At 42.1% G+C, this 25,482-nt stretch overlaps 1 protein-coding gene across 9 annotated transcripts in view; it reads left to right on the forward strand.

The window, feature by feature from the left end:
* Nucleotides 1-987: 987 nt before the first annotated feature.
* Nucleotides 988-25,482, forward strand: part of LOC133513829 (calmin-like) — a 107,189-nt gene continuing 82,694 nt past the window's right edge. For 5 of the 9 annotated variants that reach the window (XM_061844948.1, XM_061844951.1, XM_061844949.1 and 2 more), the window contains exon 1: nucleotides 990-1,402. In XM_061844948.1, the coding sequence (XP_061700932.1) occupies nucleotides 1,318-1,402 (85 nt within the window). In that variant the 5' untranslated portion in view covers nucleotides 990-1,317. Of the gene's footprint in view, nucleotides 1,403-17,871; nucleotides 17,984-25,482 lie in introns of all 9 variants that reach the window. The other 4 variants (XM_061844959.1, XM_061844952.1, XM_061844950.1 and 1 more) reach the window with 3 other exon arrangements.

Genomic DNA, 25,482 nt, shown 5'->3' on the forward strand with positions numbered 1-25,482 from the left:
GAACTTTTATTACCATCATCGGAAATGGTTCGAGTGCTTCACTTGTGTTCTGAGCGGTTCCATGGCTTCAGTTGTTCACTAGATGTAACCATCACCAAAAAACACCATACAATCAGTGATGTTAGGAGGGTGGAACATGACGGTGTGAGGCTGGTTTTCAGCAAATGCTACTGGAAAATATCACATTCCTAAAGGAAAAATGAATGGGGAAATCTACCAAGACATTGACAAAAATCAGCTGTTATCGAGGATGATGAAAATGAAACTAAGGAGGACATTTCATTGGGAAAATAATCCAAAACATATTTCAGAGGAAACTCTCAATTGGTTTCAAAGAAAAAAAATAAAACTGCTTGAATGGCCCAATCACCTGACTTGAATCCTATTGAAAATCTATGGAAAGAACTGAAACTCCAGATAAAGCAAGCCCATGGAATTGTCATTGTTTGAAGACTGCTTTGTGGAGGAATGGGCCAAAATCACAACAGCAATTCATGGGATTTATTGCAAATAAAGACTTTTGTATAAAGCATCAAATAAATGGCAGTTTGCTCAACTGCATCTTTGGAAATATATTTTATGAAAAAAATGGTGATGTGTTAAATATACTTTTTTCAGCCACTGTATGTGCATGTCTGTGTGTGTGTGTGTGTGTGTGTGGTGTGTGTGTGTGTGCGTGTGTGTGTGTGTAGAACGGAACATTTTTTTGTACTTACAGGTCATTTCCCAATTTTAGGTTTTCACTTTATTATTTGTGAAGAAGACATTTCTGGTTATTACCGTTTTTAGGTGACACATCCAACAGTCCGGTTGATGCAGTAATTTGCAATTAACATGTTATCAAAATGCAATAAAATTGTTTCGATGGCTTTGAAAATAAATAATAATAAAATAATTTTAATAATTTCCATTGTGAAGGCTTCAGCTTGCTTATTTTGCGTTTTGAGGGGGGCGGTCTCGGTTGGGAGGCGGGATCAGGTTTGAGCGAAATCCCGCCCTTCTCGGAAGTACCAACCAAGTGCTTTGGACTTCCTCTTCATACGCTCTCGTACCCACGGGTTGTATTCTTCTCCTCACAGACCTGAAACGAGTTCACTGTAAAGAAGCAGAAGGAAAGAAAAACACATTTTTCCATCTTTGGCACCATGTCTATTGACTGAGTTTCGCCATTTCAGTCTTTCGTTGACTGAATGCCTCTCTGTCGGATCACTGGACAATAGACAGTCTGTCTGCCCGCTGCAGAAAACAACTTCGCCTTCAGTGGGGCAACCTCCCGGTGTGTTCTTTTCTGGGTTTCAGAACTTTCCAGTGATCCTGATGGCTGCATACGAGTGGGACGACTGGTTCGAACGGGAGGAGTTCATTGGACAAATAAGCGACATGCGAGTGCAGAACCTCCAAGGTAGGCGCATCCCGCGGTTGCCAATAAAGCAGTTAGATAACCCGATCATTCGAAGCTGTAAACCTATGCTTTTTCCGTCTCCATATCCACAGTTGGCCAAATAAAACAAACTATTTAAACAAACGTTCCATATTTCGTCGTTTTAAATGTTCCAATACATTTGTTTTGTTCACTCCCTGACATGAAAACCTAGAAAGGTATTTGTATAAAGTATAAGCGGAACCGTTGACTACTGGGAAAAGCGTCTACCTCACAATTCTGTGGCATGGATTCAAATTCCCACCCTGTCTGTGTGGAGTTTGCATGCTCTTCCTGTACCTACGTGGGTTTTCTCCGTGCACTCCTCTTTCCCCCAAAACATGCATGGTAGATTAATTGGAAACTCAAAATTGTGGGTGTGAATGTAAGCGTGAATTGTTGTTTATGTTGTTGCGTCCAACCAGCTCAGTGTACCTCTCCTCCTGCCCAAAGATAGCTGGGCTAGGCTGCAGCAGTTCCGCGACCATTATAAGCATCTGAGATAAACGATGGATGTGTATGGGGAGGGACCTATCAGCTGTCTTCTCTGACCTCGATGACACACAAGATGGCATAATTGGAAACCTATCCATATGTAAGATTTGTGTTCAACTGAACAAGCCCCATATGTCACACTGAGTAGTATACATTTGTAATTAAATTAAACAAGATTACAGAAATGAATCATGCATACAATGTTCTGTCTTGAGTTCTTGAACAAAGATGAAACTGTGAAATAAAAGGTGGAGTTCAGAACCTTTATCTGATACTCATCTTTGATCTGAATGCAACTCTTTGGGAGGCACAAGCCAGTGCACACTGTAGACTGGTCCCAAACCCGGATAAACACAGAGGGGTGCGTCAAGAAGAGAATCTGCCTTAAAACGTTGCCAAACAGATATGACAATTCTCTCAAAGAATTCCATAGTGATCAGTTGTGGCCTGGTCCACTGGCGACATTAACCAACAGTGCGCCAGTGGAGATTCAGCTGTGGTGAGTCAAAATAGAAGGAGAAGTGGAGAGTGGGTTCTTTGCCAGAAAGAGAAGAGGAAAGCAGAGAGACTATAACTGAATGTGGAAACTTAGCTCCAAAGTTGGGTTACAAGATGGTAATGAGAAACTTCACTTCCGTTTCCAGGGGAGCAGATGGAAAAGAGAAAAGGAGTCAGGTTGATTTTAAAGGAAGTTACTTAAGAATGTCTTGGAGGTGAAAAGAGTATAAAATAGGGTAATGAGGCTGAAACATGAAATGGAGGGATTTATGTATAATGTGATGAATGGACCCGCACACAGGAAGTTTATGGGGCAATGTAGCTTGTTCTGCTTACACATGTAAAAAAAAAAACAATTATTCCTCTCTGCCTTGTGAGTGCCATCATATTGTTGCTCACATAAACACTAAAACGTGCTAGGATACATGCTAACAGTGTTGCCAGTGTGTTCAAGTGTACTTCATTAGACAAGTCATACAACAATTGTGCACATAAGGGATACTGTCCATTTTGGAGAAAATTAAGATTTTTAACAGCATTTTATCACTTCAAAAATATGGTACATATCATATCAAGGTATGTTAATCCTGCATCCATTATTTGCCGATTTTCGTGATTCGCGGGTGTGTAGGGAATGGAACCCCCGCATATAACGGGGGAACACTGTATATATAAACTATCCAGAACCTGTGTTGGCCTTGTTGAACTACGTCTGCTTTAATGAGTGGGCGACTGATTTATTGTGCAATATTCACATTTTTTTTCTTTTTATTCACAGACTTTTCCAGCTGCTTAAACAGGTATTGTCTTATGCCAGTCCTTGTCCTCGAAAGTGTTCATAGATTGTCTTTAGCCATCTGATGAGTGGCTGGGAGAGTTGTTATCCACACCATGAATCATGGAATGGCAGCTCTTGGTTTAAAACAATGGCCCAGAGGCTCTTGCGTAACAGGAAGAGTCAGAGAGTGGGAGTGCATTTCCCCTGCTTTATTGTGCAGTAGTCTCTTGGCTGAATGTTCCCACATCCAACACAACTCACTGTTTCTGTCCTACTCATGTACAGTATTGCACACCTACACACACACACACACACACACATACTTGCTCATTCGCACTCCCTGTTCCCCTCTTTCTTATTTCTTTTTGCCTCATTGTAGTTTGAGTCTTACCACAGACATCCACCCATCCATTTTCTGAGCCACTTATCTTCATGCGGGTCACCGGAGTGCTAGAGCCTTTCCCAGCTGTCATCAGGCAGGAGGCAGGGGACAGGCTAACCCTGAACTGGTTACCTGTTTTTTGGGCTGTGGAAGGAAACTGGAGTGCCTGGAGAAAACCCACGCAGGCACGGGGAGAACATGCGCATTCCACACAGGCGGGGACGGGATTTAAACCCTGGCCCTCAGAATTGTGAGGCCAACTCTCTACAGCTGCGTCACCGTTCCCCACTAAAGAGAAAAATGTTAATAGCACCTCTTGAGCTAGTTGTTATCTAGTCTGTTTCGTCTTAAGAAAGGCATCATCCCCAGTTGGTGGTGCAGCACTCTAAGGAAAACTATTTCTGAATCTCTCTTTGTCTGTATGGATATATGGTATACATTGCTGTGGGAGGTGGATTTCACCTTGAGGGACAACTTAAAATATAGCAAGTACATACAAATGAGTACATAATGCAGCCCTATGGGGGCACAATCCAGTACAATCTGTAGGCCGGTCCCAAGCCCGGATAAATGCAGAGGGTTGCGTCAGGAAGTTCATCCAGCGTAAAACTGTCCCAAACAAATATGAGCGTTCATCTAAAGAATACCATACCGGATCGGTCCGGGCCTGGGTTAACAACGCCCGCCCCCGGCACAGTTAACCTGCAGGGCGTCGGTGGAAATTCAGCTACTGTGGGTCGAAGACAAAGAAGAGGAGGAAAGCGGATTCATTGGCAGAAGAAGAAGAGGAGGAATGCATAAAACCTACAGCTGTATGAAGGGACTTTGAATGTTGGGACAATGATAGGAAAAGCTCAGTAGTTGCTTGACATGATGATTCAGGGAAAGTCTGATATATTGTGCATCCAAGAGAGCAGGTGGAAAGGTAGTAACGCCAAAAATTTAGGAGCCATGTTTGAATTATTTTACCATGGAGTATATGGGAAGAGAAAGGAGTGGAGGTTATATTAAAGGAAGAGCTGGCTAAGAATGTCTTGGAGGTGAAAAGAGTATTAGATCGAGTGATGAGGCTGAAATTTGAAATTGATGGTGTTATGTATCATGTGATTTGCGGCTATGGCCCACAGGTAGGATGTAACCTATGGTGGAAATTGAAATTCTGGAAGGAACTAGATGAAATAGTTCTGAGTATCCCAGACAGAGAGAATTGTGATTGGTGTAGACTGTAATGGACATGTTGGTGAAGGAAATAGGGGGGATGAAGAAGTGATTGCTAAGTACGGCATCCAGTAAAGGAACTCTGAGTGACAGATGATGGTGGACTTTGCAAAAAGGATGCAAATGGCAGGAGTGAACACTTTTTTTTTTCCAGAAGAGGCAGGAACATAGAGTGACCTACAAGAGCCGAGGTGGAAACATGGAGGTGGATTACCTTTTGTGCAGACGATGTAATCTGAAGGAGGTTACTGATTGTAAGGTAGCGGTAGCGTAAAGTGTAGCTCAACAGCATAGAATGCTGTAAAGAAAGATTAAGAAAACAAAGGTAGAACAGAGAACCTTGTGGTGGAAGCTGAGAAAGGAAGAATGTTGCGTGGCCTTTCGGAAAGAGGTGAGACAGGCTCTCGATTGACAGGAGGAGCTCCCGGAAGACTTGACAACCAATGCCAAGGTGATCAGAGAGACAGGCAGAAGAGTACTTTGTGTGTCTTCTGGTAGGAAAGGGCAGAAGGAGAATTGGTGGTGAAACCCCAAAATACAGGAAGTCATCCAAGGAAAGAGATGAGGGAAAAAGTGGGACAGTGAGGAGTGACGAAAGGAATACGTTGAGATGCGATGTAGGGCAATGGTAAAGGTGACGAAGGCTAAACAAAAGGCATTTGATGACATATATACAAGGTTGGACACGAAAGAAGGAGAAAAGGATCTTTACGGGTTTGCTAAATGGGAAGTACTGTATGAGCAGCAGGTAAGTGTGATTCAGGATAGAAATGGAAATGTGTTGACTGGTTCCAGTAGTGCGCAAAATCGATGGAAAGAGTACTTTGAGAAGTTGATGAATGAAAAAAATGAGAAGGGGAGACGTAGTAGCAAGTGTGGAGGACCAGGAAGTGGCAATGATTAGTCATGGAGGAGTTAGAAAGGCACTAAAGAGGATGAAAAATGGAAAGGCGGTCGGTCCTAATGACAATCCTGTGGAGGTATAGAACCAATTTGGAGAACTGGATGTGGAGTTTTTGACTAACTTATTCAAGAGAATACTGGCATGCAAGAAGATGCCTGAAGAATGGAGGAGAAATGGGCTAATTCTCATTTTTAAGAACAAAGGCCATGTGCAGAGCTGTTTGAACTGTAGAGGAATAAAGTTCATGAGCCAAATAATGAAGTTATGGCAAAGAGTAGTGGAGACTAGACACAGGACAGAAGTAAGTATCTGCGAGCAACAGTATGGTTTCATGCCCAGAAAAAGTACCACAGATGCATTATTTGCCATGAGGATAATGGTGGAAAAGTACAGAGAAGGTCAGCAGGAGTAACATTGTGTCTTTGTGGATCTAGAGAAACCCTATGACAGAATACCAAGAGAGGAACTGTGGTACTGCATGCGTAAGTCTGGTGTAGCGGAGAAATATGTCAGAATAGTACAGGCCATTTGCTGTGAGGATGATGGTGGAAAAGTACAGAGAAGGTCAGCAGGAGTAACGTGTCTTTGTGGATCTAGAGAAACCCTATGACAGAATACCAAGAGAGGAACTGTGGTACTGCATGCGTAAGTCTGGTGTGGCGGAGAAATATGTCAGAATAGTACAGGACATGTATGAGGGCAGCATAACAGTGGTGTGGTGTGCTGTAGGTGTGACAGAAGGATAGGCTGACAGATGAGGTTAGATTGGAATCCCATTGGACCATGATGTTCGCAGATGACATTGTGAAAGCAGGGATCAAGTGGAGGAACAATGACAAAGATGGAGGATCTTTTTCATTATTCCTTGCATTGTTTCTCAGACGAATAAAGACTAGTCAAAGTAAAACAGAATATATGTGCGTAAATGAGACGTAGAGGGGGAAGCGTGAGGCTCCAGGGATAAGAAATTGCGAGGGCGGACAACTTCATATACTTGGGGTCAACAATTCAGAGCAATAGTGAGTGTGATAAGAAAGTGAAGAAACTGGTCCAAGTAGGTTGGAACAGCTGGCGGAAGGTGTCTGGTGTCTTATTTCACATAAGAGTTTCTGCTCGGATGGAGGGCAAAGTGTATAAAACAGTGGTTAGGCTGGCCATGATGTACGGATTAGAGACGGTGGCACGAAAGAGACAACAGGAAGCAGAACTTGAGGTGGCAGAAATGAAGATGGTGATGTTCTCGCAAGGAGTGACCAGGTTGCCTAAGATTAAAATTGAGCTCTTTAGAATGACAGCCAAAGTTGGATGTTTTGGAGACAAGGTAAGAGAGAGCAGACATTTTGAGATTTTAAGTGTGATATTTTTTCATTTTTTAATATGGGTTTCAAACTTTCATAACCTTTTTATCTTTCTTGTATGTTCAGAAGACCTTTTAGTGGGAAGCATGCTTAACTCAGAAAGAGGTCACCCATGATAATGAACTGATCAACAAAGAGTAATGAGAGAAAGCTGCTGCTCCTCTGTATTGAGAAGACCAAGATGAAGTGGCCCGGGCGTCTGTTTAGAATGTTCAAGGGACGAGGCCCTGGGAAAGATGTATAATGTTCTCTGAGGACAACCGCACATTGCAACGAGGCACAAGAGTAAGTGTGTGCTTTGTGGTGTGGTCCTAAACGTTTTCAAACATTCTATTGATTATATCACTCTTGTGGCCAGCCCTTTACAGTGAAGAAAATAAGTATTTGAACACCCTGGTATATTGCAAGTTCTCTAATGCAGCCCTATGGGGGCACAAACCAGTGCAATCTGTAGGCCGGTCCCAAGCCCGGATAAATGCAGAGGGTTGCGTCAGGAAGGGCATCCGGCGTAAAAACTGTGCCAAACAAATATGAGCGTTCATCTAAAGAATCCCATACCGGATCGGTCGTGGCCCGGGTTAACAACGCCCGCCCCCGGCACTGCTAACCTGCAGGGCGTCGGTGGAAATTCAGCTACTGTGGGTCGAAGACAAAGAAGAGGAGGAAACCGGATCCAGCGTCAGAAGAAAAAGAGGAATGCACAGAGCCTACAACTGAGTGTAGGGACTTTGAATGTTGGGACTATGACAGGAAAAGCTCAGGAGTTGGTTGACATGATGATTAGGAGAAAGGTTGATATTCTGTGCATCCAAGAGAGCAGGTGGAAAGGTAGTAAGGCTAGAAGTTTGGGAGCAGGGTTTAAATTATTCTACAACGGAGTAGATGGGAAGAGAAATGGAGTAGGGGTTATTTTAAAGGAAGAGCTGGCTAAGAATGTCTTGGAGGTGAAAAGAGTATCAGATCGAGTGATGAGACTAAAATTTGAAATTGAGGGTGTTATGTATAATGTGGTTAGCGGCTATGCACCACAGGTAGGATGTGACCTAGAGTTGAAAGAGAAATTCTGGAAGGAACTAGATGAAGTAGTTCTGAGCATCCCAGACAGCGAGAGAGTTGTGATTGGTGCAGATTGTAATGGACATATTGGTAAAGGAAACAGGGGCGATGAAGAAGTGATGGGTAAGTACGGCATCAAGGAAAGGAACTTTGAAGGGCAGATGGTGGTGGACTTTGCAAAAAGGATGGAGATGGCTGTAGTGAACACTTATTTCCAAAAGAGGGAGGAACATATAGTGACCTACAAGAGCGGCGGTAGAACCACGCAGGTAGATTATATTTTGTGCAGACGATGTAATCTGAAGGAGGTTACTGACTGTAAAGTCGTGGTAGGGGAGAGTGTAGCTCGACAGCATAGGATGGTAGTATGCAGGATGATTCTGGTGGTGGGTAGGAAGATTAAGAAGACCAAGGTAGAACAGAGAACCATGTGGTGGAAGCTGAGAAAGGAAGAATGTTGTGCGGCCTTCCGGAAAGAGGTGAGACAGGCTCTCGATGGACAACCGAAGCTCCCGGAAGACTGGACGACGACAGCCAAGGTGATCAGAGAGACAGGCAGGAGAGTACTTGGTGTGTCATCTGGTAGGAAAGGGGAGAAGGAGACTTGGTGGTGGAACCCCATAATACAGGGAGTCATACAAGGAAAGAGATTAGCGAAGAAGAAATGAGATACTGAGAGGACTGAGGAGAGGTGAAAGGAGTACATCGAGATGCGACATTGGGCAAAGGTAGAGGTGGCAAAGGCTAAACAAGAGGCATATGAAGACATGTACACCAGGTTGGACACGAAAGAAGGAGAAAAGGATCTCTACAGGTTGGCAAGACAGAGGGATAGAGATGGGAAGGATGTGCAGAAAGTTAGGGTGATTAAGGATAGAGATGGAAATGTGTTGACTGGTGCCGGTAGTGTGCTAAATAGATGGAAAGAATACTTTGAGAAGTTGATGAATGAAGAAAATGAGAGAGAAGGAAGAGTTGAAGAGGCAAGAGTGGAGGACCAGGAAGTGGAAATGATTACTAAGGGGGAAGTCAGAAAGGCATTACAAAGGATGAAAAATGGGAAGGCAGTTGGTCCTGATGACATACCGGTAGAGGTATGGAAGCAATTTGGAGAGATGGCTGTGGAGTTTTTGACCAACTTATTCAACAGAATACTAGCGGGCGAAAAGATGCCTGAAGAATGGAGGAAAAGTGTTCTAGTTCCCATTTTTAAGAACAAAGGGGATGTTCAGAGCTGTGGGAACTATAGAGGAATAATGTTGATGAGCCACACAACGAAGTTATGGGAAAGAGTAGTGGAGGCTAGACTCAGCAACAGTATGGTTTCATGCCTAGAAAGAGTACCACAGATGCATTATTTGCCTTGAGGATGCTCGTTGAAAAGTACAGAGAAGGTCAGAAGGAGCTACATTGTGTCTTTGTGGATCTAGAGAAAGCCTATGACAGAGTACCAAGAGAGGAACTGTGGTACTGCATGCGTAAGTCTGGTGTGGCAGAGAAGTATGTTAAAATAGTACAGGACATGTATGATGGCAGCAGAACAATGGTGAGGTGTGCCTTAGGTGTGACAGAGGAATTAAGGTGGAGGTGGGACTGCATCAGGGATCAGCTCTGAGCCCCTTTCTGTTTGCAGTGGTAATGGATAGGCTGACAGATGAGGTTAGACTGGAATCCCCTTGGACCATGATGTTCGTAGATGATATTGTCATATGCAGTGAAAGCAGGGAGCATGCAGAGGAACAATTGGAAAGATGGAGACATGCACTGGAAAGGAGAGGAATGAAGATTAGCCGAAGTAAAACAGAATATATGTGCGTGAATGAGAAAAGTAGAGGGGGAAGAGTGAGGCTACAGGGAGAAGAGATAGCGAGGGTGGATGACTTCAAATACTTGGGGTCAACAATACAGAGCAATGGAGAGTGTGGTCAGGAAGTGAAGAAACGGGTCCAAGCAGGTTGGAACAGCTGGCGAAAGGTGTCTGGTGTGTTATGTGACAGAAGAGTGTCTGCTAGGATGAAGGGCAAAGTTTACAAAACAGTGGTGAGGCCGGCCATGATGTACGGATGAGAGACAGTGGCACTGAAGAAACAACAGGAATCTGAACTGGAGGTGGCAGAAATGAAGATGTTGAGGTTCTCGCTCGGAGTGACCAGGTTGGATAGGATTAGAAATGAGCTCATTAGAGGGACAGCCAAAGCTGGATGTTTTGGAGACAAGATTCGAGAGAGCAGACTTCGATGGTTTGGACATGTTCAGAGGCGAGAGAGTGAGTATATTGGTAGAAGGATGCTGAGGATGGAGCTCCCAGGCAAAAGAGCGAGAGGAAGACCAAAGAGAAGGTTTATGGATGTGGTGAGGGAAGACATGAGGGCAGTTGGGGTTAGAGAGGAAGATGCAGGAGATAGGCTAAGATGGCAAAAGATGACACGCTGTGGCGACCCCTAACGGGACAAGCCGAAAGGAAAAGAAGAAGGTATATTGCAAGTTCTCTCACTTAGAAATCATGAAGGGGTCTGAAATTTTCATCGTAGGTGCATCTCCACTGTGAGAGAGATAATCTAAAAAGAAAAATCCAGAAATCACAATGTATGATTTTTTTTTTTTTTTTTTTTACTATTTGTGTGATAAAGCTGTGCAAATAAGTATTTGAACACCTGAGAAAACCAATGTTGTTTGGTACAGTAGCCTTTGTTTGCAATTACAGAGGTCAAACGTTTCCTGTAGTTATTCACCAGTTTTGCACACACTGCAGGAGGGATTTTGGTCCACTCTTCAACACAGATCTTCTCTAGGTCAGACATGTTTCTGGGCTGTCACTGAGAAACACGGCGTTTCAGCTCCCTCCAAAGATTTTGTATTGGGTTTAGGTCACGAGACTGGCAAGGTCAGGCCAGAACCTTTATATACTTCTTACAGAGCCACTCCTTGGTTTTCCTGGCTGTGTGCTTCGAGTCATAGTCATGTTGAAAGACCCAGCAATGACCAATCTTCAAAGCTCTGACTCAGGGAAAGAGGATTTTCACCAAAATCTCACTACACATGGTCGCGGTCATCCTCTCCTTAATACAGTGCACTCGTCCTGTCCCATGTGCAGAAAAACACCCCCAAAGCATGATGCTACCACCCCCATGCTTCACAGTAGGGTTGGTGTTCTTGCGATGGAACTCATCATTCGTCTTCCTCCAAACATGGTGAGAGGAAATCTGACGAAAAAGTTCCATTTTTGTCTCATCTGCCCACATAGCTCTCTCCCATGACTCCTCTGTACCATCCAAATGGTCTTTAGTAAACTTAAGACGGGCCTTAACATGTGCTGGTTTAAGCTGGGGAACCTTCCGTGCCATGCATGACGTCCTCGTGTATTACCAACAGTCACCTTGGGAACGGTGGTCGCAGCTCTTTTCAGGTCATTGACTAAGTGCTGTTGTGTAGTCCTGGGCTGATTCCTCACCTTTCTCAGGATCATTGAGATCCCACGAGGTGATATCTTGAATGGGGCTCCACTCCAATTGATATTGAACGTCATTTTGAGCTTTTTCCATTTTGTAATGATTGGAACAACAGTGGACCTTTTTTCACCAAGGTACTTGGCAATTTCTCAGTAGCGCTTTCCATTCGTGTGGAGTTGTACAATTTTGTCTCTGCAGTCTTTGGACAGCTCTTTGGTCTGGGCCGTGTTCCAAGTGAGTCTTACTGATTGTATGGGGTGGACAGTTGTCTTTATGCAGCTAACGACCGCACACAAGTACATCTGATTCAGGATAATACATGGAGTGGAGGTGGACTTTTAAAGGTGGAATAACAGGTCTTTGAGGGTCAGAATTCTAGCTGATAGACAGGTGTTCAAATACTGATTTGCAGGTGTATCACACACATAAATCGTTAAAAAAATCATACATTGCGATTTCTGCATTTTTCTTTTTAGATTATCTCTCTCACAGTGGACATGCACCTATGATGAAAATTTCAGACCCCTCCATGATGTCGAAATGTGTGAGAACTTGCAATATAGCTGGGTGTTCAAACTTATTTTTTTCACTGTTTGTGTGTGTATCCAGCTGTCAACGGGCACGAGGCATGGTACACCCTGAACTGGTTGCCAGCAAATCGCAGGCCACATAGAGACTGCACTCACAGTCACACCTAGGGGCAATTTAGAGTGTCCAATTAATGTTGCATGATTTTGGAATGTAGGAGTAAACCGGCGTGCCCGGAGGAAACCCGTGCATGCATGGGGAGAAGATGCAAACTCCACACAGGGAGTGCGAGGTTTGAAGCCGGGTCCTCAGAACTGTGAGGCCAATGCTTTCCGGCTTTGCCGCCGTGTACTTACAAACGTCTCTCATCACACCTCCTCGTATAAAACGCGTCCTCGAAAAAATATTGTGTCAGGTCACAAAGGAAAATTCAGGATACATAAGGAAAAAATAGGCACTAGCTTTGCAGCTCCCAGATTCCACCGGATTAACATCCTGTATCTGTGTTTGTTTGGCATGATAGAGCTTCTCTCCAACTGGCTATCGCTGTAGCGTCTTCTTGTATTGGTGAACAACAGATGTGCAGATGGTGTAGAGTTGTAGTAATTGGCCCAGCAGAATCCATCCATTATCTACTGCTTTTCCGGGTCGGGTCGCGGGGGAAGTAGCTTCAGCAGGGATACCCAGACTTTTCTTTCCCCATCCATTTCTTCCAGCTCTTCCAGAGGGATCCCGACGCGTTCCCAAGCCAGCCAAGAGACATCGTCTCTCCACCGTGTCTGGGGTCGTCCTCGGGGTCTCTTTTCAGTGGGACATGCCCAGAACACATCACCAGGGAGGTGTCCAGGACGCATCCGAATCAGATGCCCCAGCCACCTCATCTGGCTCCTCTGAATGCGGAGAAGTAGCAGCTCGACACTGAGCCCCTCCCGCATGACCGAGCTTCCCACCCTATCTCTCAGGGAGAGCCGGGACACTCTGTGGAGGAAACTCATTTTGGCCGCTTGTATCCGAGATCTTGTTCTTTCGGTCACAACCCACAGCTCATGCCCATAGGTGAGGGTAGGAACGTAGATCGACTGGTAAATTGAGAGCTTCACTTTTCGACTTAGCTCCTTCTTCTCCACAACGGACCGATACAAAGTCTGCATCACCGCAGACGCTGTACCGATCGATCTGCCGATCTCCCGCTCCATTCTTTCCTCACTCGTGAACAAGACCCCGAGGTACTTGAACTCCTCCATTTGGGGAAGGATCTCATCCCCGACATGGAGAGGGCATGCCACCCTTTTCCAACTGAGGACCATTGACTCGGATTTGGACGTCCTGATTCTCATAATAAACAGCACAGCTTTGATACATTTCCCACCTAAAACAAAAATGACAACACAAGTGTCTAGTTAAACAATAACAATAAAATAACATTTTTATTGCAGTACATAAAGTCACAAAGCAAACATATGGTCTTCTCGTGTAGTACCAAATGCCCGTGTTGCGTTGTGACAAATTTTTTTTCACTTGCATTTCACCTGTGTAGCGCCCCCTTATGACAAAAGGAACTTTTGCTTGCGAGGAGAACGCGGGATGTGTCTCTCACCATCTCCAGCCAGTTTTCGAAGCCTCATTTTGATTTCCTGAGAGCGGTCCGAAATATAACAAACACGAGATAAATGAAGCAACCGTGAGTCGATAAACAAACAACCGTAAGCAAACAAAGGCAACAGGAGTCAATAGAAGCATACTAAGCACTACAAAAGAGCATTCAAAGCAAAACAGTAGAGCAAATATGAGAACTTTATGTACAATTAATCCATTTAATCCAACACCAAATACAAGGACATAACGCTGTTAACACAATTCCTAAACTCGACAGCTCATACCATATTTTTGCACGCTTTGAAAGGTTTCAAATCAACCTTTGCCTCGTCCTCGAGTGATTGAATGACTCATTGCAACTTCAGGTTGATGTTTACCTAATCTTTCTTTGTGGCGTGCCGCTGATTCATTCACACCATCATGGCGCCACAAAAGCGTAACTTCTGTCTTTGAATCATATCTGAAAGTTTTACTTTTTTGCCAATCCATCAGCTCCTTCCATTCCTCTTCCTCCTCATTGTGACTAGGCTAATTTTTAAATTTTTTTTGCAATCCACTGTCCGCAAAACAAATCCAGCTGCATTTTCAAGCAATCCTATATTTTTGCATATTTCTCTTCATCTTTGGTGTTTCGGCAGCAGCTTTAAAATCAAGCACAAGCGCTTCGGATGCATTTTGGACTAGAGAGGATATGCACAAAGAGTCAACATCCGTGCAAAATACCGAATAAGAAGGGAGGGAGAAAGGGGAATGCTGGGTGGAGCTTCGATGATGCAGCCACTCAGCTCCAAAAGGTGAATCTGGCTTTTTTTTAAAAAAATTTTTGGAGCTTCTTAAAGTGATATAGTACGTACTGTGAGACGACCAGTTTTTTTTTTCTTTGGGGGTGTGATGAAATATACAATGCACAGAATCCGCGATAGGTGATCCTCGAAGTCAAGAGGGATTACTATATGCCACACCCTGATAGCCAGGCTCTGGAAAAAAAATTGCCTAATCGAAACCGGTCCACGGTGCGCAAAAAAAGGTTGGCGACCACTGCCCTACAATACTTGGAGGTAATTTAAGATTCTTAAACTTGGTCTTGAATAGTGTGATGGTTTAGTACAAGCCACGCCATCTGCACATTTGCTTCTTGTTGTAGAACATCAATGGCCTTTGCAACTGGGCTCAAGCTCTTTGCGTATTCTGTGAGAAATGCAATCTTGGGAGGACTGAACGTGAGAAACATACACAAACACAAAACCATTAGTCATTAAGCAGTCAAACATAATTACATGATGAAATAACCACATCACCAAAAACGATCCAAGACAGGTAGTTAAGCAAAGCAATTTTTTTTTTTGTATAGTGCATTTCATACACAAGGTAAGTCAACGTGCTTTGCATGACTAAAAGTATCTGAAAACAAAGAGAAAACATTTCAAATGGGATAAAAATAATAAAAATGACTATATATATATATTACAATAAAGAATTAAAACCACGTACATTACAAGTAATTTCATTAAAAAGTGGAAATACTAGCATGAGAAAAAAGAAGTTTTCATCCTGGATTTCAAAACATTCACACTTGTGGCTGACCTCACCTGTTGGCAACTTGTTCCATTTGAGTGTAGCATGATAGCTAAATGCTGATTCACCATGTTTGCTTTGGACTCTGCACTCCACTATTTGACCAGTCAGTCGATCTCAGAGCTCTACTGGGTTTGTATTCTGTAAGAATTTTTTTATATGTATTCAGGACCTAAACCATTTTGTGATTTATAAACCAGTAGCAGAACTTTAAAATCCAATTTAAAGCTGACTGGAAGCCAGTGTAAGGACTTTAGGATTAGAGTTATATGCTCCCACCGCTTTGTTTTGTTCAGAACGCGAGCTGCAATATTTTGAATGAGCTGAAGATGTTTAATACTCTTTTTGAGGAGTCCAGTCAGAGGACCGTTACAGTAGTCAAGTCTACTTGAGATAAAAGCATGATGAGCTTTTCCTTGTCTGCTTGACACATACAAACCTTCACTCTAGATATGTTCTTCAGATTGTAAAAGGCAGTTTTTGTGATTGATTGGTATGACTGTTGAAAGTCAGGTTGGAATCAATCAGAACACCAAGGTTTCAGACTTGCTTTTTAAAGACAGAGAGTCCAGGTGTTTACTAAGAGCAATTCCCTTCTTTTTTGCCAAAAACAATTGTCTCCAGTTTATTTACCATAATTTCCCGACTATAATGCGTCCTGAAGCATAATGCGCAACCCCAAAATTGACCTAAAAAAATCAGGAAAACCCTTCTACCAATTTACAATGCCCATCACCAATTTGCTGCTACCCTTATGCTCAAAAAATTGGGAATTATCTGTATTTATATTTTGCTAAGGTTGTACTCATATTGTTTTTCTAAAAACTGTCTGTACAACAATCATTAATAATAATCATTGTGCAGGTGCTGATGTAGCCACAATATAATCTCGGGACAGGCCACAGGACACGGTTGTCCTGGTCCCTATAATCAGAACAGAATCCCTCAACCATGGTGGCATAAAATTTTATTAATACTGTTGATAACTCATATTACAGTCTTAAATATTTAACCCAATTTGACTTGAAAAATTTTTGCATTAAATATTTGTGAGTAAAACATTTGTGCGTACTGCAGTTTATCCTCTACATGACACATCCTTGGCCAAGACTTCAAAAGCAACATCTGGTTCATCTCCAATCTGAAACATATGCACCATAGCTACCTTTGGTGACTGGTGCCTCCTGAATTCAGGAACAGTGATCCTATTTTACTCCCATAGCATGTCATCCTCTGTGCCATCCATGGCTTTTGTAGGGAAACATTTTTTGAATCCCAAGAGTTTTAGTTCTGGAGCGCAGCCTTTTGCCCACCTGACACCATAGCTTTCCTATGGCGTCAGGTGGCTTTCAAAACAACGTGAGCTCGAACTACATAGAAACAAGGGTAATGGGCATATTTAAAAAAAACAAAAAAAACGACCATTTCAATTGCGTGCACGTTCCTGTTTTTTTTTTTTTTTTTTTTTTTTTTTTTTTTTTTAATGTGCCCATGACGCTCGTATTACGTAGTTTGATCCAGTGTTTTTATACCCACCTGAAGCCATTGAGGGGAGCTATTGTTGTTTCGGACTACGGGGCCACTTGCGGGTTGGTGGCGTCATCGGCACGAGTGATGACATTTCATTTTAAAGCAGCTGTACATCTAGCCGTTGTAGTCGACATTTTTTGTCTTGGTTTAAGTTAAAACAAACTCACGGGCACTTGTTTCTGATCTTTGGTGCAGTGGCAACAAACATGCTATGCTAACGAGTGTATACCATAAGTTCTTGTGTATAATGTGCCCCCCCAACGTTGACCTAAAATAAATAGCCAGGAAAATCCTTCTACTGATGTACAATGCGCACCACCAATTTCCTGGTATCCATCTGATCAAAATATTTGGAATTATCTGTATTTCTGTTTTGTTAGGATTTTACTTTTATTGTGTATATTTGTACTGTTTTTCAAAAAAGTCTCTACAACAACAATCCCTCAAGCAACTAAAATAAGTGCTCAATAATGGCATAACATTTTATTAATAGTGTTGATAACTTGTATTCCATCCATCCATTTTCTTCACCGCTGATCCTCACGAGGGTCGCAGGCCGTGCTGGAGCATATCCCAGCTGTCAACGGGCAGGAGGTGGGGTACACCCTGAACTGGTTGCCATCTAATCGCAGGGCACATAGAGACAAACAACCGCACCCACAATCAGACCTAGGGGCAATTTAGAGTGTCCAATTAATGTTGCATGTGTTTGGAATGTGGGAGGAAACCGGTGTGCCAGGAGGAAACCCATGCAGGCACGGGGAGAGCATGCAAACTCCACACAGGTGGGTCTGGGATTGAACCCAGGACCTCAGAACTGTGAGGCTAATGCTTTACCAGCTGACCCACCGTACCGCTGATAACATGTATTATAGTCTAAAAATAAATGAGAAATTTAACACTGTTTAACTTGAACATTGTGGAGAAACGTTTTTTTGTTTTCAATATTTGTGTATGAAACGTTTGTTTACAGTGCACTTTATTCGCTACATCACACATCCTTGGCCAAACCTTCAAAAGAAGCATCTGATTCATGCCCAATCTGAAAAAGATCCATATTGGCTACCTTTACCTTACCTTACAGATCTGTGGAACTGATCATTGATGACTTGGTCCAGCTCCGGTGACTCCTCCATTGCATCATGAACAGTGATCCCATCTTCCTTACACAGCATATCATTCTCTGTGAGCATTTGGTAGGAAACAGTTTTTGATTCCTAAGAGTCTTAGTTCCTTTTATTCCTCATTATTATATTATATATATTTTATGTCCTCACACACCTGGGAAGTCATCACATATTATTTTCCTCTTGCCCTCCATTTGGCTACAGTCTGTAACAGTTGTTCTGTGGCATCAGGTCACTATCAAAGCAAGAGCTCAAACTACATCTAAACCAGTGGTTCTTAACCTTATTGGAGCTTCCAAACCCCACCAGTTTCAATTGCACATTCACCGATCAATACTTTAGTGTAAAATAAAATTAGATTTTTTTTTTCAAATTCAAGGCATATACTTTTTCTACTGGTGCTCAAAATGAACCGTACATGAACTCACACAACAAATTACATAACTGCAAATCAGTGTGATCTCTGGTGTTGCCTTTGAGAGACCACTTCACATATGCATGACTTCACCTTGGCAAGTGCTACTCATTTTCACAGCAAACTCTTTTCCTTTTCTGTGTTTTTACATTCAGCATTCTTGAAAAAGATAGCTCGCAAAGATATGTTGTAACGAATGGTATTTTAAAAAAAAAACAAAAAAAACCAGGGCTTTCTTGGCAATAACTGGATACTTTTCCATTTGTTGACCCTAAAACGTTGAGAGCGTTGTTGTTCTCAAGAGTTGCTGTTGAACCTGGCTGAATTTCAATGATTTTGTCGAGGTATTCATCATTGACTTCTCCTGTCTCAACATCAAACATGAACGGCTGTCTCACCCATGCTGGATATGAGTTTTGTACAGGGAAGTATCTGCGAGAGACTTGACTTTGTAAGATCATCCAAGTGCGTGGCAATTGCTTGTTTCAGTTCCATGGGTACAGAAATGTCACAGATTCCAGTCACATCTTCAATCTTACGTACACAATTGTCAAGAAGGGGAAAGTTTGCAAAGTTTTTGTTCTCTGTTCATCGTTTCCATAAATGTAGATTTTTATTTATTTATTTATTTATTTATTTTAAAAGCCTTCAAGTTGTCTTTGAAAAGCTGTTGGGTTTTCTTCTGCTTCCATGATATTGACTCCACCCCCCTGCATCTGCTGATTAGGTACTTAAGAGCTGCAAATATATCAACCATGTACGCTAAAATGAGAATGAACCAAGATTTTTTTTAAGCAATTTGCATGACAATGTTGGTGCTTTTCCCCCCCAAAAAATGCTAATTCTACACACTAGGCAAAACCACGATTTAGCACCTGTCCCTGGGATTACCACTGAACTGAATGGTACATTAGTGCTTCCAACCTAATTGCCATTTCTTTACACAGCTCACTTAAGATTCTGTGCCTCAGAGCACTATTTTGCACATAGTTCACACATTCCACTACAGTTTTTAATACTTCTATCATTTTGAGGGGGCAAGGTTTTTGTTGCCAATGCATGTCTGTGTAGAATACAATGAGTAACAATGATGTGTGGTGCATCGGCTTTTACTAGCGCACCAAAACCCGAGTTTCTTCCCAGCATGACTTGAGCTCTGTCCATACAACCTGCAGAAACTACAGTATATCCCACGAAAGATTTGTTCTCTCTGAAGAAGTCATCCACAAGCTTCTTCATATCAGCTGCCTTAGTTGTTGTTGTAAGAGGCTTACAAAATAAAATGTCTTCTTTTTATCATGTCGTCTTTCATTTACCGCACAAAAAAGCAAGATGGGGTACATTAATAACGTCTGTGGTCTTGTTGAGTTGAAGGCTTAATATTCAAATCAGAAATCAATCAAATCAAATCAGATCTGGTTTTACAAGTGTTTCACCACTTACTTCATATCATGTTGTGAGGATCGGTTTGTTAATTGGTACAAATCTAAAAGCAGGTAGAGTGGCCTTATCATCGAATCTGGCTCTCTTCACCTTGAATCCAGCAAGCATTGTGTTCATATATGCCCATCTAGATGCAGCTTTTCAAAGTATTCCTTTAGTTTTTCCAGTGCGAGGCTAGAGTTGCTGAACTTGGCATTGCAAATCATGCAGACAGGACCATGACCACGGTCGGGAAATGCAGGGGAGGCTCCTTGGCGGCGGGAGCAATAATGGTACGAAGCACCTGTTTGCTGCTCAGAAGCTTCATTTCATTTAATTTCTAATGCAAATTATTTTATTTAGACGAAAATGTTCAACTGTTCCATAAAATGCATATTCTGGTTGATGTTTTTACCAAAAAAATATAAGTGTTTATGAATTAAAGTCCGCAAACTTTGTTTCTCTTATCTGCAAAACAACTCATTTAGTGGGCGATGTCATAATCTGGGATGGGCTGTTTTGGAACGACAATAAGATGAGTCTTTTGTATTCACGCTGAAGAAAAACCCATTCGTTTCGAGAATTTCTCAGTGATTGTAAGCTGAAACCAATCCGTAAAAATGGTGAAGACGTGTGTGGTTCAGTTCTGTGGCGATTCGAATGATACTGGTCATAGTTTACATTATTTTCCCAAAGACCCAAGCCTCAGAAGACAGTGGGTCAGGTTTGTGCAAAGAAAGAGAGCTAGTTTATCCAAACCTGGTCAACAGTCTACCATATGCAGTGAGCATTTTACCCTAGACTCTTTTACTGGCGGACTCATGCCTGAGATGGGTTTTAAATATAAAAAAACTGCTAAAACCCGGAGCGATGCCTACGATACAGCCAGTTCAGACACCAGAACAGATCACTGTTGCTCAGGGGACAAAATGCGAACTTGGATCGGGCGCTGAACCTGGACACGCTTCGACAAGCTCAACCGCGCAGAGTAGGTATGTATTTTTTTTCCCCTGAAAACGTTGAACACCGTTACATGGTTTACAAGCACAAAGTTTTGGTGCAATAATAAGGATTTTACACGCAAAGTAGTTGTCGGTAACCAAGCCTAAATACACTGCATTTTCAAAACAAGACCGAAAACTTCGTATATACATTCAGGATGTCGAACCCTTTACTGTTTATCAGTTTATGACTAAACCAAACAAGGAGCTCACAAACACTTACCAGTCAATATTTCCAACACGAGGAATATCCTCCACGATGGGTCTGACTGCTTGTGTCGGCTTCTTCATCAACAGCTACTTCATCTGAATTTGAACGTGTGTGCTGTCTAACTGGCTCAAATTGATTGACATTTAACGCTTTCAAAAAGCTTGTATTCCTCCACGTCTTCGTGGGGCCCTTCAGAATAATGTTCATCATTCGAATTATCGGAAAATTCATTGGCGTTCTTACACTGTATTCCTATGAGATCCATGTTGTCACAACGTTCTACGTCATGCCCCTGATTGGCATTTTCCACGACGTTTCCTACCTTTTTCAGTGCATACAGCAATGTGGAATCATTTGTTGCAGATAATCAAAAAATAAAAACGTTCCTTCATAACGTTTTAAGATTCGTATTCAGGATAAAAACTGTATAATATGAGCAAAAAGGTGCATTGGGGTCTTAACATAGACTTTTAACAACATACTAAATTTCATGCTTTGGATGTCAGTGGCACTTTAAAAACTCCACGAAAAACGGACACAGTAAAACTGTCCCAGCAAAAAAGGAGACAGATCCTCCATTCTGCTTGACCAAATAGGTGAACGGGACAAAAAAAAAAAAACATAAATATGAAAATTTATTTGGTATCCTCATACATACACTCGCCTGTTCTGCATGATTCCTCTCCTCTCCCTGTACTTTCCTACATTTACATTCCATTTTTTTCAAAAATTTGGGTCCTTTGAAGATTTTTAAGTTTTTTTAAAATTTATTTATTTTTTTTAAGCATTTGACTTGTATTCAACAAATGCAACCCAATGGGAAAAGAATACCATACCGGATTGGTCGTGACCTGGGTTAACAATGGTTGCCCCTGGCACAGTGAAAGGTCTAATCCAGAGGAAATGTATTTTATTTGTCTATCATACAAATGTAGCTAACATTTCATTAAATATTTAAAAAATTCTCAACACAATAGAAATGAAATAAATTAGCGTCAAAGTCAGTCAAGATTTTGTTAGAAATGTCACTTAGATTCGGCAAATTCCATAACTCCCTGTAATGTGACGTCACGTCAAGGCAATATTTAGCCAGAGAATGAAAAAGCTAGCAAAGATGGTGAGGAAGTGTGTTGTATATGGCTGTTCTGCGTCAAATGCTGACTGAGTCAGCGTAAATGAATGGCCGAAAGATGAACAGAGACAGGTTATAGACCAGGTTTGTGAAGACAAAGCGGGCTTATAGGACTTACAAATCAAAGTGGACAGTAAAATGTTCCAAGCATTTCATGGAAGACTGCTTTGAAAACCCGGTACAGTGTTCACTTGGCTTCGGTAGCAAGTAAGTACATACATGTTTAATATTGACAAGTATCGACCTCATTTTAAATGTAAGTACAATACCGATACAGATATATGTCAGAGAATATCCGAACCCACCTGATGTTTAGGAGGTGATGAAATTTGGACACTGTACAAAGTTAGTGTACTTTTGACACTAAGGTCTTCCTGAAATCCAACTACGGCACTGTGTGCTTTCAAGTGTTCGGTGCATTATTTAAAATAAGAGTTAAATACATCAAAATAATGTGAAGAATGCCCTATAAACGTGATCTTTCAACAGAGAACAATTCCAAAGGATTCGATTTTTGTTTTACGCCGACTTAATCGCTAGTACAACAACAACAAATGACTCACTGTTGTGTGCAAGCAGCATCAGATGTTTAATCATGTTTGAATTAGATTTTGTCAACAAGGTGTACGTTGATTTCTTGATTTCTGTGTTTTGGGTATGAAGTTCCAAGTCAACTTCGTCAGGTCTCGCCGAATCCTGTCCTTGTGTTGCATTCGTCAACACAGGTTCGAACATATATGGTTGGATTAGACCTGCATGGGAGGGTTTTCGAACATGGGAAGAATAAGAAAATTCCTCCTCTTCAGTTCCTACCTCTTCCACAGCGCATTCCATTAAAACTTCATCACTGCTGTCTATCTCCTCGAGATCCCACCTGCAGCGTGTATGATTGTCTGTGTAGGAAGCCATTGTGTTTACTGGGGTTGTCTTGGCGTGATGTCTCACGGCAGCAGCAACAGAGCCTCGGTTTGAAACAGACATCGGACGCATTTGGATTCCAAAGAAAATGTGCAAGTTGGCGTAAATTTATTTCATTTCTTTTGTGTTGAGAATTTTTAAAATACATTTTAATTAAAAATTTGTTACATTTGTGTGATGTATAAATAAAATATAGGTCTTCTGGATTAGACCTTTTAACCTGCAGGGCGTCAGTGGAAATTCAGCTACTGTGGGTCAAAGACAAAGAAGAAGAGGAAAGCAGATTCGTTGGCAGAAGAAGAAGAGGAATGGACAGAGCCCACAACTGAGTGTTGGGACTTTGAATGTTGGGACTATGACAGAAAAAGCTCAGGAGTTGGTTGACATGATGATTAGGAGAAATGTTGATATATTGTATAGAGCAGGTGGAAAGGTAGTAAGGCTAGAGGTTTAGGGGCAGGGTTTAAATTATTTTGCCATGGAGTAGATGGTAACAGAAATGGAGTGGGGGATATTTTAAAGGAAGAGCTGGCGAAGAATGTCTTGGAGGTGAAAAGAGTATCAGATCAAATGATCAGCCTGAAATTTGAAATTGAGTGTATTATGTATAATGTAATTAGCGGCTATGCTCCACAGCTAGGGTGTGACCTAGAGTTGAAAGAGAAATTCTGGAAGGAAGTAGATGAAGTCGTTCTGAGCATCCCAGACAGAAAGAGAGTTGTGATTGGTGCGAATTGTAATGGACATGTTGGTGAAGGAAACGGGCAGTAATGGGTAAGTATGGCATACAGGGAAAGGAATTTTGAGGGACAGATAGTGGTGGATTTTGAAAAAGGATGGAAATGGCAATAGTGAACACTTTTTCCAGAAGAGCCAGGAACATAGAGTGACCACAACAGCGGAGATAGAAGCACGCAGATGTATTATATTTTGTGCAGATGATGTAATCTAAAGAAGGTTACTGACTGTAAGGTAGCGGAGAGTATATCTCAACAGCATAGAGTGGTGGTGTAGGGGACTACTCTGGTGGTGGTTAGGGAGATAAAGGTAGAGCAGAGAACCATGTGGTGGAAGCTGAAAAAGGAAGAATTTTGTGTGGCCTTTCGGAGGTGGACAGGAGGAGCTCCCAGAAGTCTGGACTACTATAGCCAAGGTGATCAGAGAGACAAGCAGAAGAGTATTTGGTGTTTCTCCTGGTAGGCAAGGGGAGGAGGAGACTTAGTGGCGGAACCCCAAAATACAGGAAGTCATACAAGGAAAGAGGTTAGTGAAAAAGAAGTGGGACACTGAGAGGATGGAAGAAGTTGATGAATGAAGAAAAAGAGAAGGAAGAGTAGATGAGGCCAAGTGTGAAGGACCAGGAAGTGGCCATCATTAAGAAGGGGGAAGTTAGAAAGCCACTTAAAGAGGATGAAAATGGAAAGGCAGTTGGTCTTGATGACATACCTTTGGAGGTATGGAAGCAATGGACCTTTCCGACTGCCGATCTTAAGCCCCGCACCCTTAGCTACAATCACCATGGCCCACAAGCTTTTTTGCTCACATCCAAAATGGCAACTGAACATAACAGGTTTGAAGTCGATTCTCTATCACGTATTCCAACTAATATTGGTGTACTTTTTTTGCCAAATGCATCAGACTTGTCCAAGGGAGTTCGACAGAGAGTTCTCAATTATTTCACACAAGGATATGTACACAGAATTAAGATTTTGGACTGAGCAGGACGTAATGTCAGAGTTACAGTGAAATGTTGGAAATCGATACAAAAAAGTTTGATGCCTCACAAATTTCATATTGAAATCCAACAGGATAAAATAGTGGAATCGTACTGCACATGTAAAGCAGCGTGAGTACTTTTTACTTGGAAAGATCATGAGTAATATCATTGTAGTCTTTATAAGTGAGTTAGGTTCGATTTTCTAAAAGTACATTTAAACAGTGGTGATTAACTCAGTCAGTACCATAGACACCAGATGAAAAAGTTTGACTTGCATCGTAATGGGTGGATCCGTGCAGGGTGCCTAAGCCACGCTTACTCAGATACTATTGTTAGGCACCCCAAGCTACCGATCAAAATTGTGAACGCAGCGCGGACAAAGCATGTTATGAGCGATTCATTAGAGCGAATTCCCGATAGTATTTCTGTTTCCTTTGTGCCCATGGTATCAGAAATATCGGCAAAGAGTGTACAGAAAGGCCTGAATTAATTTCAACAGGGATATATTCATAATGTCAAGGTTTCCCCACTGGGAACAGCAGTTAAAATTTCTGCAATGTGCTGGCCGGTTGGTATGTGTTGCTGTGCTCCCATATTATTGATTTGATTAAATCTCTACAAGGGCTCAAACTCCATAACTCTTCTCACGTGCCGTGTCAGCAAAGCTGCACGTCTCTGCCACAGCAGTGGAATAAACCAAGAGGGTCCAAAATCAAACCCGTGCGGATAAGTGTAGTAGTTGTCGCTCAACC

This window comes from Syngnathoides biaculeatus, chromosome 15 (assembly GCF_019802595.1).
Source record: "Syngnathoides biaculeatus isolate LvHL_M chromosome 15, ASM1980259v1, whole genome shotgun sequence".
In the NCBI taxonomy this organism is placed as follows: domain Eukaryota; kingdom Metazoa; phylum Chordata; class Actinopteri; order Syngnathiformes; family Syngnathidae; genus Syngnathoides; species Syngnathoides biaculeatus.